Genomic DNA, 17,346 nt, shown 5'->3' on the forward strand with positions numbered 1-17,346 from the left:
GGAAATCTGTACTTTCTGCATGATTTTTCTGTAAACCTACAACTGCTCTAAAAAAAAAAAAGGTTTTTGAGGGAAAAAAATAATTTTCTAATACATTGCCATAGCAATAATACAACTGAAAGATAATAAAATTGAATGGGAAATTAATATTTCATTCATCCTGAAAACTGGCATTTGGTGGGGAAAAAAAAACTAGACCGACAATAGGAAAAGGAGGGCAGGTGCAGCGGTTACTCCGGCAGGACTTCTGTGCTTCTTCGGGGCTTCTGCAGGTCAGTGTGCGGCCTTCTTTACAGCACCTCGTTCCCTCCTCCTTGATACACCTGTGTCAACATCACCCCGTTTATCAACCAGGCTCAGGGCTGGTGTGGGGTTTACCCATGAAATATGAAGCGCACTGCTTCCACCTTGAAGGCAGCAAAATGTCATCCACCTCTCAGATTTCTTACCTTGGTTGTCTTCTCTATCTTGAAATGTCCCCCACTTTTTACTTCTCGGGGGCTCTGACTGACCCTTTGGCCCCCTCTGGCCTGGGTGGCAGAGTCAGCCTCCAGGTTCCACCTCCAACTCGGGCTCTGACTTTGGGGCTGGGGAGCTGAGGCAAATCCCAGCCTGAAGAGCCTGTGGCCCACAGGACTGCTCCGGAGCCACGGAGTGTGGTTTGTGGCACTTCGCACCTGCAGGCATGGCACCTGACTCCCGGCACCCGAGGGGGTGGGAGAGAGGGTAAGCATCCTGACCCCAAGCACAGGGTACGCAGGATGGCAGAGGCTGCGCAGCCTGGGTCCCGGTGGTCTGTAGGGGGGATGCCAGCCCGCTGAACTGAAGTGACCTCAGAGGGTGCCAGGAAAGGGGGGGGGTGGGACCCAGAGAACTGCTGCCACCCCCCCCAAGCCAGGCAGAGGTGAGGGGGAAGCAGCATCTGCAGTGATCAGAGGGGATGTGGGAGAGTGGACACTGCAGAGTCACTGAGCTCTTGCTTGCTCCCAAAAACCAATTCCATTAATTACAGCAATAGAGGAGCCTTGCTGTTCAATGCATTTACACACTACAGACTCCTCCAAGAAACCAGAAAAAATTGGCTTTTTTTTTTTTTAAGTAACAAATGTACTTTTAATTGATCTATAGATAAAGACTACTCAGCAAAGGTCAGTAACCATTTCAGCCCCTAGTGTGCTATAGCCAAATCCTGGAGGAACTGGGTTAATTGGTTATTTTCATTATTTAGCCTCAGCGTCTTCATCCATCTCCTGAGAAGCATGGATGGAGGACAAAATGAACATCTGGTGCTGGGAGGTCCTGGCAAGCTACAGCTGGCCCTCTTTGATTCCACGTGCGACTATCTCCACCTCCTCACAAGTCCCGCCCCCCCACCCCACCCCACCCCACCCCCGCCACTATCAAGTCTTCTTCTCTGGCTTCTATGACCCCTGCTATGATGAGATCTGTTCCCCTTTCACTTTTTCTTTATTTTTTTTCAGTAACAGCCTTATTGAAATACAATTCACCTACCATACAATTTGCACATTTAAAATATTCAGCTGGGGAAACGGACTTGGCCCAGTGGTTAGGGCATCCGTCTACCACATGGGAGGTTCGCGGTTCAAACCCTGGGCCTCCTTGACCCGTGTGGAGCTGGCCCATGCACAGTGCTGATGCGCGCAAGGAGTGCCCTGCCACGCAGGGGTGTCCCCAGCGTAGGGGAGCCCCACGCTCAAGGAGTGCGCCCCATAAGGAGAGCCGCCCAGTGCAAAAGAAAGTGCAGCCTGTCCAAGAATGGCGCCGCCCACACTTCCCGTGCTACTGACGACAACAGAAGCAGACAAAGAAACAAGACGCAGCAAATAGACACAGAGAACAGACAACCAGGAGGGGGGGGATTAAATAAATAAATAAATCTTTTAAAAAAAAATAAAAATAAAATATACAACTCAACAGATTTTGGTACATGCAGAGTTTTGCCACTATCACTGCAATCAATTTTGGAATATTTTCATCACCCCTAAAAGAAACCCCATACATTTAGCCATCACTCCCCAATTCCCAGCCCCATCTCAGGCAGCCACTCCTCTTCTTTCTGTCCTATAAGTTTGTCTATTCTAGACACTTCATATAAATAGAATCATACTATATTTGGTCTTCTTTTCAATTGCTTTACCTTCTTTTACAAATTCTGAAGTTAATTCTTAACTACCCATATTCCTTGTAAAAAAGATAGCAGTGCAAACTCAAGTGCACTGAAAATTCCCAAACTTGATTTGACTTGTATTTACAAGGATTGTCAGCTCACAAAACAACAAGGCAATTTGAATGTCATGCCAATTTCCTCTTAAAAAAATGAAAAAGACATCAAAGATAAGGAGTGAGAGGTGCAAGAAGCCATCTTCCTGAGAAGTTACCCCTAACAAAATGTCCAGTTAGGCCCCAGCAAAGAAAGACAACTACCAGGTGGGGCTTTAATGCAACAACCAACAGTGAGTAGTCATAGCAACCAAGTTACACCTTATACCTGTGCAGTATTGACTTACGTATTATTTTAAGCCAGCCATCACTAAGATCATTATAATCGGAGTTGCCTCTCATTGCAACATGAGTTGCTTGTATTAATGAATCAAGTATTTCAATGGCATTCTTCCTGTAAGAAAGTAAAACATTTCTCAATTGGCTAGCAGGGCGTGTCCTGCAGTCCTTTTCAGTTAGGGTCTGGATTTGGCCTGCTCATACCTAAATAAAAAACTGTCGGGGGAACTGGCATTTAAAACTGCCTGGGAGTCACATTTCTCTTTGATGGCCTGCCCAGGATCGACCTGAGCTCCCACAGGACATGCAGAAACAACCGTTCACTTTGGACTTGAGATGCTAAGAGCTCACATTGGTATCATGTGGTTTACAGACTCTTTTAGGTGTCACAAAACCTGGCAGGGGTGCAGATAACATATGGTCCCAGGATAAATAAATGGACCAGAATGATCCACAGTAACAGGCAATATCTAGCTAGAATTTTGAGCCATCAAATTAAGTGAAGATTAAGAATTTTGGAACATGGTTATCTCTTCTTTCTAGAAATGCCACTGGAAAGTGAAAATCATATGAATTGCATGGGAGGGACTCTGGACCTGGCCTAGCACCCTGACTTTCCTTCTCAGTGTCTCCCTCATTTTTTCCCTACTCCCCAAAGAAGTGCATCAATGGGCTACATCACAGATTGAACAAGTGTAAGACTACATGTGCTATAGTGTGCATACCGTGAATACACTTTCCAGATGCTTGAGTGGAATGTTCTTCATACACTATGTAACAGGGCTTAAGTATTCCTTAAATGTTAATCACACCAATTACTCCTGGCTCTGGTCCTTCCTACAATTCTTAAGAGTATCGGTTCCAATGATCAGAAACTACCTCAGCTGAGAAATCTGCTGAACTATGGATGAAATGGCTTTAGTTCCAATAAACAATTCTATTTTCCCTTATTTTGACATTTGAATCAACAAAGTTGTATTACAAGTTTATATTTATTCATTACTCACTATCACCTTCACACAAGTTTTAATTCAGACTCAATTTTTCCCCGTTAAATTCAATGTGGTCTTCAGTATTTGTGTGGTGAATTTATTTTAAACAAACCACTCAAAATCTAGAAAAATTAATCCTTGAAACACTTACCTGAGCTGTGTACAGTTTTCATTAATTCTAGCTTCTAATAGGCACCCAGAGAATGCATTTTCTCCAAATACAATGGGTTTGAGAGTTGCTGATGTACATAGACCTCTTCCAGCTATAAGATAAAAACATTATCCCTTACTGTTTTTGCTAAATAAAACATAAGGTTTACTCCCAAGTTTTTCTCGAAAAAGCAGAGAGAAAACAATAAGTAGAAAGGAAAATTTCCAGCTTTTGCCAGCTGAGATCATTATTACTTGAATCCTTTCAAACTCAACAGAGACAACTTTCTGAATCAGAATATCCAGATGGTAACCAGCGGGTTGTTCTGAATATGAAATGTAATGCGTTCTGGCAGATGCAGGTAATCAGTACTGATGCAGAGAATTTCCATACTTTGGAATGATGATCTATTCTCAATCTCCATTTAAAACATATAGGGTTATGGGCATAAATGACAAGAGTAACCCTACCCCCCATGCTCAAACCAACCCCGTATTCAAATCTCTCTGATTAATAATCAACTCTACGAGTACAAACAGTGTTAATATTCATTAAAAAAAAAAACCTCGGAAAACAAAAGCTGTGGAAGCACAATACCTTCCCTTTCCCTCCGCGTAAATAAACCAACTGCAAAGTAACTGATTAGCAGATTAGATTGGCAATTCTTCTCATTATAATTTACCAAAGGAGCTAATCATAGTGACCAGACAAGATTACCTGATTGCCAAAGGTTCAAAGTCAAAGCATCTTTCATCCTGCTGGCACTTAGGGCTCGGACAGCTCTTCCCAGTTGGTAACCTAGACAACCACAACAAAGCAGAATTAGTATCTTCCCTTTTAAGATGATTCTAACATAGCCAGCACCATTCATCCAATAATATAAAAGAGGAAGAATACACAACAAAAATATTACAGAGCCAAAGCTTTGAAAAAATACCCTTGAGAGAAGGATATCACCTTCATTCATGTGCATGTATGTGTGTGTCTTTAACATACAAGGAAATTCATGTGATTTTTAAAATGAAATCTGAAAAATAAAAAGGAGACGAGAGACAGGCTGGGTTCCCACACAAGAAAGCAATAAAGCACTGGGCAGGCCAGCTAATGAATACTTGTTGAATGACTGATACCACTAATCAGAGGACCTTGTAAAAGACACTTCAACCAAAATAACCTTTCAATGGGGTCGTTTTCTAGGAAATCAGTTCAACTCCAAGGTCTGGGTTTTTTGTTGTTTGTTTGTTTTAATCCTACTTGCATCTGTCTCCTATTAATCCAACACACTGCTTCTAACTTTTATTATGAAAATGTTCAAAACGTTAACATTTAGCCATAGTTGGCCTGGCTATACTGTGTGTGTGTATACACACATATTTTGCAGAACCATTTGAAAATAAGTTGCAGACACCAAGATACTTCACCTCTAAGAGCTTCAATATGCATCTCTTAAATTTAAGGATATTCTCCTACATAACCATGCTACCAATATTTCTCCCAGCAAAATTCATAGTAATTTCTTATCATCATATCATATTCAGTTCATATTTGTATTTTCTTTTCTGTTCCCTAAAAAAAATGTGTTTTAGAACTGCTTTTACAAACCAGGATCTAACCACAGTACTTGCATCATTTTTGAGTTTCCAACTTCATATCCCTCTTTTCCCAAACACCCAGCTTCTCCACCGGCTTCCGATCCCTCCCTTGCCCAACTACATACTTACTTCATGCTCACCTCTGTCCGTTGGCTCTACCTCGGTTTGCCCCTGTTCCCAACAGGCACTGTCTGCTTTTCAAGACACAGCCTCGTCTACACAGCCCCATAATGGAAACTCCCCAAGATGCTCAAAAGTTATTTAGTGATGGAAAGTTTGATTGATTGACCAACTTTCTAATCCTCTGGAGCTCTAGAGCACCTTTCCGTAAGTCCAGTACTAATTTATTCATTATCTTGGACCTTTCACTATCATTTCCTGGGATTCAGTGCTGTCTTTCCAAGGAAGATGGTTATTTCCTTGAGAATAGGGCCCATGTCTTTTAGCCCTAAAGCCCTGTCTTGCCTGGCAACGTGCTAGAGGGGCAGTGGCCACACATATATTTCAACTGCTCAACTGACTGAGCAGTCCTGCCTCACAACCAATTAACTCTTTTCAACAAGGCTCCAACATTTTTCACATATTCTCTCGGTGCTTCTCAGAAATCCCACAAAGTAAGATCAATGAAATGAAAATCCTTAAATTTCAGGGGACTGCTTTTATAAAGATAACAATAAACCTCAAACTCCATAAGTACAGTAAAATCAGATTTTTTAAAAATATATATAATATAATGGATCATACATTATTAAACTGGTGTACATATAAGTATGAAGAATGTCATGCAAAATAAAAAGTTATTTTAATAGGAAGGGAAAACTTTTTTTTTTTTTTTAAGGAAAATGTTCATCTACCCTGGTGGTTCACCCAACAAATATTTCCTGAACACTTACTACGTTTTAAACCAGTGATGAGCAATAGAAATACAGTCTGAGCCACAAAGTTTTAAAATATCACATATTTTTTTAATTTTACATTTTTTTTCTTGTGTAACCACCTAAAAAAATGAAAAATAAACAGGTGAATTTTAATTTTCACAATTTATTTTAGATAGCCCAGCATAGTGCACATAACACTGGTCACATTTCAGCTGCTCAGCAGCCACACGAGATTGCCAGCTGGGATCCTGGTCATTGCAGTTAAGGTGTGTTAGGCCGTGGAGACGCAGCAGTGAACAAAACACACATATAATAAACTAGGTGGTGATACATTTATACGTAAGCATAAAATGATAGAATGACAGGGAGTTCATAGTCCCTGCCAAGGGTCAAGTATCTCCATGGCTATCCAGGTTAAAAACCCATCATCTGAAGCTTACTGTTTCTTAAAAAGCTAATTTTACCAATGCTTTAAAACACATTCTCTCTCTTTCAAGAGATGAGTAGATCGGGAGAAAGAATGCTTTCATTTGTAGCAAACTTGTTGCTACATAGGGCATTTCTTGAGGAAAAAAATTAAGTTGGTATCAGAAAAAGAATACAGTGTCGTAGGGGAAATCAAGAAAAAGGTGAAAATCACAAACTTAAATGGGGGAGAGTTACTTACAACTAGCTTTATGATATAGGAGTGTATGTCTGCAAGATCAAAGACTAACATATATTTATCTTACCTGGATTTCCAGATAATTCCTTTTCGTTGCCACCATTATAACTTAAAAAGTTAACTCTGAATCTCTGGGTCAATATTCCTAAAAATACAACAAAATAAAAATATATTTCACTAGAAAAAGAAATTATTCCCCAGAGTGTTATTTTTTTTACCTTAAAATTGCATTTTGACCTGCAAAAAAAATTCTCTTTGATTGAATCATGAATACACATAAGAAACAAGCCGCCCCCCCCCAAAAAAGAAACAAGCCCAGCTTAATTTTATGTGATATGAATATAAGAATCTTAAAGAAAGAAAAAAATACTTAAAAATGGAGAAGTTCTCTGCCATGAACAAAGTTACCTTTCTGGTGGGCATTCAATTTTGCCCTAATAATTCTGACATTTATTTCACTGATTGTGTTATTATTCCATCTGAAAATATAGCGTTTTTCCACATTCACGTTTTTGAGGGCTGATCCATTATTTAAAAGTGTTTCTGCAAGTAAAAGAAGACTTTCCTAAATGAATGGCTCTTTTCAGGGCTCAAGTCTGTTATGCGCTCTCCCTGCCAGTGGGCCACCCCCTACACACTCCCGCCTGTCCATCTCCCACGCCCTCACCCGGCAAGGCCCTTGCTTCCTTGGGGAAGCCTTCCTTGCTCCCGCCAGGCACTTCCTCTATATAACACCCGTGAAGGAGGCTGCTCCCTTCCTTTTTCTCTCTGAATCCTGAGCATGAGGCTCAAGGAGCACAGGCTTGGTAATATGCTATTAAGTGAAAGATTCCAGAAGGCCAGCTCCATGAGAGCAGGGGCCTGCTGTCTAGTTCACTACCGTACTGTAGGCACTCTACTAATATCTGGTGAATTATTGAATAAATCCAAGAATTATAATACATTGTAAAAAAGCACAAATAGTGTCCATCTTTAAAAACTAAAATCCTAGTGATACCAGCCAAACTCTATATAATTTGCTAGGCCATATCCTAATTGCAAAGTTTAATTAACGAAGGAAAAAAAAGAAAGCAAGAAGTGAAAAAATGCTGCATCATCCTAAAGAATTCTTTAACCTATCTGAAAACGTTTAAGAATGGAAGAACTGGGGAAGCGGACTTGGCCCAGTGGTTAGGGCATCTGTCTACCACATGGGAGGTCCGTGGTTCAAACCCTGGGCCTCCTTGACCCGTGTGGAGCTAGCCCACGTGCAGTGCTGATGCGTGCAAGGAGTGCCCTGCCACGCAGGGGTGTCCCCCGCGTAGGGGAGCTCCACAGGCAAGGAGTGCGCCCCGTAAGGAGAGCCGCCCAGCACAAAAGAAAGTGCAGCCTGCCTAAGAATGGCGCCGTCCACACAGAGAGCTGACACAAGATGACGCAAGAGAAAGAAACACAGATTCCCATGCCGCTGATAACAACAGAAGCAGACCAAGAAGATGATGCCACAAATGGACACAGAGAACAGACAATGGGGGTGGGAGTGGGGGTGGGGGTGGGGGGAATAAATAAATAAATAAATCTTTTAAAAAAAGAATGGAAGAACTGAAAGGGACCCTGGAGCTCACACAATCCAGCCCTCCCTGTTGATGGATGAGGATTCTGACACCCAGGACCACGAAGGAACTGGCTCAAGGTCACAGAAATTATTCTAAAGGCAAGTTGAAACAAGCGTCATGTCAGAGGAATAAGTGCTAGTGGAATAAGTTTCTCACTGTCATTAACCTTTGGAAATTCTTAATAAATACGCATTTTACTCTGGGTCTATACATTTTTTCTAAGAAATGACATATATACTTCTAAAGAAATGATACAGAAGTGTATCACTGATATACCTGTACTGGTGAGGAATTTGTCCAAGTCAACTGCTTCCTCATAGGTTACTTTTGGTGTAACAATGCCTGAAAAGATACAAAAATTAACTTCCATGGGACTATATGGCATATTCCAAGTGACAGCTAATCAAACAAATAATGTAAATGCACCTACCTTAGGTGCCAAATACAAAACTCTCTCCTACTCTTCAAGTACCATCAAATGGGAATCCCACCACACTTAACATCTAAGTCTAACTCAGGAAGACAATCCAAAAGTCAGTGATGATAATCTGGGAAGTTACATTCACACAAGAACTAACACGCAATCTCCGGTCTAATGGAGTTGAACTTTTTCCAAAGAAAATGCCTTCCTCAACTGGCAGCTGAACTATTACTTTAAGTGGGTCCAGTAGAAGTGATTTGTATTCCCATGAGATCGCAGTTTATCTTAATGCTCCGGTCTGTGTTCTTTGTTCAAACAAATGTAACATACCTCCTATAGCACCATTTTTTATCTTCACATTGGCAATGCCATCTTGTTCTTGGTACATTTCTAAATTAATAATGCATTTAACATCAAAGTTCTGAAGGAAGGCCACTGGGGCATTCTGCAGGCACTGCCCAGCCAGGGATACCTGAGGGGAAAAACCAACAGACTGAGATCCCCCCTTCTAATCATAAACTAGAGCAGGGCTCTCACCCCTCCTAATCCTGAACTAGAGCTGGGCTCTCATCCCTCCTAATCCTGAACTAGAGCAGGGCTCTCATCCCCTCTAGTCCTGAACTAGAGCAGGGCTCTCATCCCTCCTAATCCTGAACTAGAGCAGGGCTCTCACCCCTCCTAATCCTGAACTAGAGCAGGGCTCTCATCCCCTCTAGTCCTGAACTAGAGCAGGGCTCTCATCCCCTCTAGTCCTGAACTAGAGCAGGGCTCTCATCCCTCCTAATCCTGAACTAGAGCAGGGCTCTCATCCCTCCTAATCCTGAACTAGAGCTGGGCTCTCATCCCCTCTAGTCCTGAACTAGAGCAGGGCTCTCATCCCCTCTAGTCCTGAACTAGAGCAGGGCTCTCATCCCTCCTAATCCTGAACTAGAGCAGGGCTCTCATCCCCTCTAGTCCTGAACTAGAGCAGGGCTCTCATCCCCTCTAGTCCTGAACTAGAGCAGGGCTCTCATCCCTCCTAATCCTGAACTAGAGCAGGGCTCTCATCCCTCCTAATCCTGAACTAGAGCAGGGCTCTCATCCCCTCTAGTCCTGAACTAGAGCAGGGCTCTCATCGCTTCTAGTTCTGAAGCAGAGCAGGGCTCTCATTCCTTCCTGTCCTGACCTAGAGCAAGGCTTCATCCCTCCTAATCCTGAACTAGAGCAGGGCTCTCATTCCCTCTAGTCCTGACCTAGAGCAGGGCTCTCATCCCTTCTCGTCCTGACCTAGAGCAGGGCTCTCATCCCCTCTGCTCCTGAACTAGAGCAGAGCTCTCATCCCTCTAATTTTGAACTAGAGCAGGGCTCTCATCCCTTCTCGTCCTGACCTAGAGCAGGGCTCTCATCCCCTCTAGTCCTGACCTAGAGCAGGGTCTCCTAGAAGGCGGCTCCTATTGCTGCTTCAGTCCCAACAATGGCTAGTTCACTGACTAGTCAGCCAACTTTGGTGAAGTATCAAGTTAATCTGCTAATTGGGGTCTGGAAGCCACTGGTCAAAGGAGTCAAAATAAATATCATTTAAAGAAAAAAGAATGTTCCTTGCCCTGCTCCATTTACTTCATAGAGATATGATTATACTTACCTTTTTCTCTCCCTTTTACAACCAGATTTTTTCATACCATAAAAACACTCATATGAGTAGTAAAGAGAAATGGTTTGGCCTCCCGTATTTTCTTCCCACAAATATTTCCCTCATAATTTGAACTTAAAAAACTAAGATTACAAATATAACCCTGTAGTCACAAATATTTTTCAAAATTCCTGAACACCATATGAAATGATACATTTATAGCTTACTAGAAATTGGCTATTAGATTAACAGAAACAAAGAATGACAGTTACTTAAATGGAAATTTATAGAAAACTTTTTGGTGTTATTTTGTAAATTCACTCTGATATTTAGCAACAATAATGATTAAGAGTGGCTTTTTAAATTTTAATCCTGAGACCGTAAATAGTTGAGTCCATGGAAAGCCCATAGCAGAAAAATAAGTAACTCAGGGAGAGATTTTTAAATAGTTATGAGCTAAATTAACAGTAGAATGGGGAAAAGTTAGAGAAGAAGGCCCTAGCATATTAAAATTGAAGTTATTACCTGTGGAATAGTAAAATGTGTTTTATCAATAGTCATAATTGGGTCTCCCTGTTTGTATCCAAAGTCTGAAAAGTCTTTTAGATCAGTATACAAATGTACTTGAAAGGAAGAGTCTTGTTTAGGGGACCTGGAAATCAGTAAGAAAGATCGTCACTAATACTTTCAATTATCATCTGCTAAAACACGATCATCTTTTAATTTGTTCTCTACTTTTTAAATTACAAAAACAATATAGAGTTGTGAAATCTCAACAATGCAGGACTATAAAATAAGGAAAGCAAAAGTTCCCCATGAGCCCACTACTATTCCCCTCACCCCCAAAAACCACCAATAACTGTTTAGTGTTCATCAAGGGATTTTCGGCAAGACCCAGCTCTTTCAAATACTTAATGCAACATAAACTCATGCGCTAAAACCCAGAACGGAATGGTTTAAGCACGGGACCCTCCAGTGGGGTCCTGAGAAAAACGTGAGCTGGACTGTAGGACCAACCAGTCCCGAAGATGGCCAGTGCTTGAGGTCAAGGCCCTTCCCCAGGGGACGACGCGGACACTTACGTGGAACCATGGTAGAAGTAACCCAGGAAGGGTGTGTTGGCAAGGGAGGAACAAACACACAGGAAGGGAAACCACTGTGGGGCCAGGTGCGCTGTCTCAGCCGAGCAAAGCTGGTCAAAGGGAGGATTAACGTCTCCTCCAAAAACGCCGGTGAAACAGGACTGTCTGAACAGTTCTGTTAAATTTGATGAGCATTCCTTGAAAGAAAACGCAGAGGAGCAGCGTGAAGGGAAGCTCAGACAGGTTTTTCAACGATGATGTAACAGGAGCAGCAGAACCTGACCCTGGAGGCCGGCGGGATGCTGTGAGTGAGAACAATTCCCATCTCCATCTGGTCTATGCGTTCTTTGTGCCCACAAAAAGTGAAACAGTTCTGGAGTTCTTTAGTCAATTCCCTAACAAGCCTCCAAGTCAGGCTCTCTGCCTGCGAGGGAACAAGAACCACAGCTTTCCTGGGGACAAAAGGCAGCCCACATAAAACAAAGAGGAGAAAAGAGACTACACAATGGACCTCAATGGGGAATAAAAAAAATAAAACACAGTAAATGACCCCCTTGAACTGTCATCACCACTCAAATCCCAAGCCTACAAAAGCCTAAGTACATTTGGAGCTGGGCCAATGGTCCCACATTCCACAAGAACTACTGAGGCCCTCACTGTATTATAAAATGACCCCGTTCATGTCATCAAGTCACTTCATTCCTGTACTCATCCATGTTCTTCCTTGTTTCACAAAGGACTGAGGGGACTAAAAGTTAAATTATGACCTCAATTCCTTGTTTACTAAAGGTAGAAAAGTTAGTGCTCTACTGAATTATACAAGAGCAATTCAAATAAAGGAGGAACAATGTATATTCATGGAGACAGAAAGCAGGATAGAGGTTACCAGGGCTGGGAGTCGGGGAATCGCTGCTCAATGAGTAGGAATTTTGGTCTGGGTCTGGAAAAAGACAGTGGTGGAATTTACACAGTACTGTCAATGCACCTAATGTCAACGGACTGTCCACTTAAAATGTTTAAAAAGATTTTCATATCTTGTATTTTTGCCACAAATAAAAATAAATTACTTTTAAAAATACTTAGTGCATAAACCGGTGTCAGTTCTCTGGAGATGTCACTGACACAGACCCAGGTACAGCAAACAGGAGAGGAATCTACAACCGCAGATGGGAATGGGGTCTGGAGGAAAGAGGAAGGGAGTATCATTTTGACTTTTCTGTCCATCCCTGAACCAAATTTCTGAAAACATTTTATTTTACTAAGCAAATATAATAACTTTAGGATTACTACATAAATGTGGTTTGTAAAACCATCCAAATATAACTGCACTTATGCAAAAATGGAGGTAACTTAGATACCAGTAAATGTGCCTCTTTGGTATCTCTTATTCCTCTTAAATCTAAATAAGGATGAAAAAATGTGCATTAGACCTTGGATTAGACAATGGATTCTTAGACATGAACACCAAAAGTACAGCAGCAAAAGAAGAAAATAGATAAACAGGACATTGAAATCAAAAACTTTTGTACATCACAGGACACCAAGATGGTAAAAAGACAAACTACAAAATGGGAGAGATTTTTTTGCAAATCACATACCTGGTAAGGGACTTGAATCCAGAATATAAAAAGAACTCCTACAAATAAGTAATAAAGAGGGAAATGGACTTTGGCCCAGTTGTTAGGGTGTCCATCTACCACATGGGAGGTCCGCAGTTCAAGCCCTGGGCCTCCTTGACCCGTGTGGAGCTGGCCCATGCGCAGTGCTGATGCGCGCAAGGAGTGCCGTGCCACACAGGGTGTCCCCACATAGGGGAGCCCCACGCGCAAGGAGTGCACCCATAAGGAGAGCTGCCCAGCGCAAAGGAGGGAGCAGCCTGCCGAGGAATGGCGCCGCCCACACTTCCCGTGCCGCTGACGACAACAGAAGCGGACAAAGAAACAAGACGCAGCAAACAGACACAGAAAACAGACAACCGGGGGAGGGGAGGGGAATTAAATAAATAAAAATAAATCTTAAAAATAATAATAATAATAATAATAATAAGTAATAAAGAGGCAGCCCAACTAAAAAATGGGCAAAGAGTATGAACAGACATTTCTGCAAAAAGATATACAATCGGCCAATAAGCACATAAAAAGATATTCAACAACATTGTCATCAGGAAAATGTAAATCAAAACCACAGTGAGGGGAGCGGATTTGGCCCAAAGGATAGGGCATCTGCCTACCACATGGGAGGTCCACGGTTCAAACCCAGGGCCTTCTGACCCGTGTGGAGCTGGCCCATGTGCAGTGCTGATGCGCGCAAGGAGTGCCGTGCCACGCAGGGGTGTCCTCCGCATAGGGGAGCCCCACGCGCCAGGAGTGCGCCCTGTAGGGAGAGCCGCACAGCGTGAAAAAAGTGCAGCCTGCCCAGGAGTGGTGCCGCACATACAGAACGCTGACGCAGCAAGATGACACAACAAAAAGACACAGATTCCGGGTACCACTGACAAGAATACAGGTGGACACAGAAGAACACACAGCGAATGGACAGAGAGAGCAGACAATGGGGGGGGGGGCCGGGGGGGGCAGAGAAGGGAAGAGAAATAAATAAAAAATAAATCTTTAAAAAAAAAAACCACAGTGAGTTACCACTTCACACCCACTAGCACAGCGAGAATAAAAAAGTAATAAGTGTTGGTGAGGATATGAAGAAACTGGAACCCTCACATGCTGCTGGTGGGAATGTAAAAATGATGCGGCCATTTTGGGAAACAGACTGGCAGTACTTCAAAATGTTAACACAGAGTTACCATATGAGCCAGTAATTCCATTCCTTGGCTTAAAGCCACGACAAATAAAAACAAATGTCCTTAGAAAAACTTGTGCAGGAATGATTATAGCAGCATTTTTCATAAGAGCCAAAAGCAGAAGCAACCCAGAAGTCCATAAACTGATGAATGGATAAACAAAATGTGATACCAGGAAGCAGACTTGGCCCAATGGATAGGGCATCTGCTTACCACATGGGAGGTCCGCGGTTCAAACCCAGGCCTCCTTGACCCATGTGGAGCTGGCCCATGCGCAGCGCTAATGCACACAAGGAGTACCCTGCCATGCAGGGGTGTCCCCCGTGTAGGGGAGCCCCATGGGCAAGGAGTGCGCCCCAAAAGGAGAGAAGCCCATCGCAAAATAAAGTGCAGCCTGCCCAGGAATGGTGCCACACACACGGAGAGCTGACACAGAAAGATGACACAACAAAAAGAAAACACAGATTCCCAGTGCCACTGATAAAGATAGAAGCAGTCACAGAAGAACGCACAGTGAATGGACACAGAGAGCAGACAACTGGGGGCAGGGGGAGGGGAGAAATTAAAAATTAATTAATTTTTTAAAAAGTGATACAGCCCTACAATGTACTAGTTTTCAACCCATAAAGAGAAACGAAGTATTGATACATGCTACAACATGGATGAACCTGGAAAACAATGGCAAAAGAAGCCAGTCCAAAATGGCCACATATTGAATAATTCCATTTGTATCCAGAACAAGCCAGTCTACTGATCTACAAAGGTAGATCAGTGGTTCCCTGGGCTAGGGATGGGAATGGGAGTGATTGCAAAAGAGCACAAGTTTTCTTTTTGGGTGAAGGAAATGTTCTAAAATTAGAATGTGGTGATGATGATTGTACAATTCTGTAAATTTACTAAAAATCATTAGAAATAATATATTTTCTTTCCTTTCTATATTCTCTTAAAGGCTTCAAAATATGGTATTTAAAACCAGCCTCCTCTCAGTTTAGAGGTGGAAGGGACATTGCCATCCCAGGGTCCTCAGGATGGAGGAATAAAATATGGATTAGAGTGGACTTACTGGTATTCTACTATAGAATTATTGTGACTCTAGCAATGGAAGAAACTGTATCATTGATATGGAGACAGTGGCCACGGAAGTTGCTGAGGGCAGGGAGAGGGAAGAAGGGGTGTGATATGGGGGCATTTTCGGGACTTGGAGTTGTCCTGAATGATACTCCAGGGACAGATGCAGGACCTTATATATCCTGCCATAATCCACTGAATGAACTGGAGGAAAGTGTAAACTACAATGTAAACTATAATCCACATGGTGCAGCAGTGCTCCAAAATGTATTCATCAAAATGCAATGAATGTGCCTTACTAATGAAAGAGGTTGTTGATGGGGGAGGAGTGGGGGTGGGGTGGAGTGGGGTATATAGGAACCTCTTATATTTTTTAATGTAACATTTTGTGTGATCTATGTATCTTAAATTTTAAAAGACATAAAAAATATTTATAAATAAATATAAAACCAACCTTTCAGGACAATATTTGCAACAATGACTTTATCCAAAAAGATATACTCTTTTTCTTCTATAAACTAGACGGACAATGCCAGATAAGGAAAACTCAATTTGAAAATGATCTGCAACATGATATATCATTCTGGTTTTGAAAGAGCATCCATTAAAAAGCTGCTGATGGGGAACTGGTGTTCTTCATATGGTATCAGCATAACTTCAGTGCCCAATAATCAGAAAGCCCGTACCTGGTCACAGCAGCAGCGGACATCACAGGCTCCAGCTGTTAAGTTACAAGGACAAGGACCAAGGGGCTGATAGACCTGGTTAGGGATAACAGTCACATTCTCTGAAAAGTACAAACAACAGCAAAGTTCAGCACGGAAAACTCTGACAGGGCACTGACACATTTTTGACATTCAAATGAAACCTGAACCATTTGTTTTGTAAATCATCATCACTAAATGTTCTATATAAAGGAACCTTTAAAATGAACTGTGCATAAAACATACAAGAGGCCTATGTCTACAACACCAACAAAAACCCAAATAAAAGAAGCCAAAGAAGTCACACTTCATCTTGAAGAAAAGTGATAGACTAAGAGTACAACTTGGGATAAATTTAATGCACTGATTTTATTTTTCAATACACTAACAACCCTTTTCACAACATGATTGATGTTAAGCATTTAGTTGCTCAAATTAGTTACCTCTTTTGGCTGATAAAACTGAAGCCATGCTACATTTTAAACAGTTTATTTGGAATTCTTCCAATCATAAAGTCATACTTAATTATGCTATATGCTCATCCTCAAGTACCTATTACATTGTAAATCCAAATCTTTCAAGAGTGGGGGAAATTAATTAAGTCTAAAAGAGAACACTGAAAGAATTTTAGCTTGCAATGAAACAACTGTGCAGCCAATTAGAAGTACCCGATAACTGAAAAACTGAGCAATCCTTTTTCAAATTTAGACTCCTCCAAGCCATTCTCCACATCCAGACTTATAAAGTAACAGGAAGTGATGGCACAGGCAAAGGAGATAATTAAAACATTAAAAACCATCAATGGGGAAGCAGATGTGGCTCAAGTGATTGGGTTCCCATCTACTATACGAGAGGTCCGCAGTTTGATTTCCAGGGCCTTCTGGTAAAGGCAAGCTGGCCTGTGAGGTGAGCTGGCCTGTGCAGAAGTGCTGGCCCACACAGCAAGCTGGCCCGAGCAGAGAGCTGGTGCAGCAAGATGACACAACAACAAAAGACATAGAGGAGAGATAATAAGAGACACAGCAGACCAGGAAGCTGAGGTGGCACAAGAGATTGAGCACCTCTCTCCCACTCTGGAAGGTCCCAGGATCAGTTCCCAGTGCCACCTAAAGAGAAGACAAGCAGACACAGAAGAACATACAGCGGATGGACACAGATAGCAGACAGAGGAGGAGAAATAAATAAATAAATACTATAAAAATAAAACAAAACAAAAAAACACCAATGAGGAGGATCAGACATGGGACGCTCCAGATAAAGACTTTAAAAATATGGT

General features: G+C 42.1%; 1 protein-coding gene across 2 annotated transcripts in view; it reads right to left on the reverse strand.

The window, feature by feature from the left end:
- Positions 1-17,346, reverse strand: part of TCTN2 (tectonic family member 2) — a 30,804-nt gene that overhangs the window by 3,715 nt on the left and 9,743 nt on the right. For both annotated transcript variants that reach the window (XM_058281262.2, XM_071209758.1), the window contains 10 exons: positions 16,053-16,153; positions 11,505-11,701; positions 10,948-11,074; positions 9,144-9,285; positions 8,669-8,734; positions 7,206-7,340; positions 6,865-6,942; positions 4,381-4,461; positions 3,664-3,775; positions 2,529-2,635 (listed from right to left, as the gene is read on the reverse strand). In XM_058281262.2, coding sequence (XP_058137245.1) covers positions 2,529-2,635; positions 3,664-3,775; positions 4,381-4,461; positions 6,865-6,942; positions 7,206-7,340; positions 8,669-8,734; positions 9,144-9,285; positions 10,948-11,074; positions 11,505-11,701; positions 16,053-16,153 — 1,146 coding nt within the window. The remainder of the gene's footprint in view (positions 1-2,528; positions 2,636-3,663; positions 3,776-4,380; positions 4,462-6,864; positions 6,943-7,205; positions 7,341-8,668; positions 8,735-9,143; positions 9,286-10,947; positions 11,075-11,504; positions 11,702-16,052; positions 16,154-17,346) is intronic.

Source organism: Dasypus novemcinctus, chromosome 19, assembly GCF_030445035.2.
Source record: "Dasypus novemcinctus isolate mDasNov1 chromosome 19, mDasNov1.1.hap2, whole genome shotgun sequence".
Taxonomy (NCBI): domain Eukaryota; kingdom Metazoa; phylum Chordata; class Mammalia; order Cingulata; family Dasypodidae; genus Dasypus; species Dasypus novemcinctus.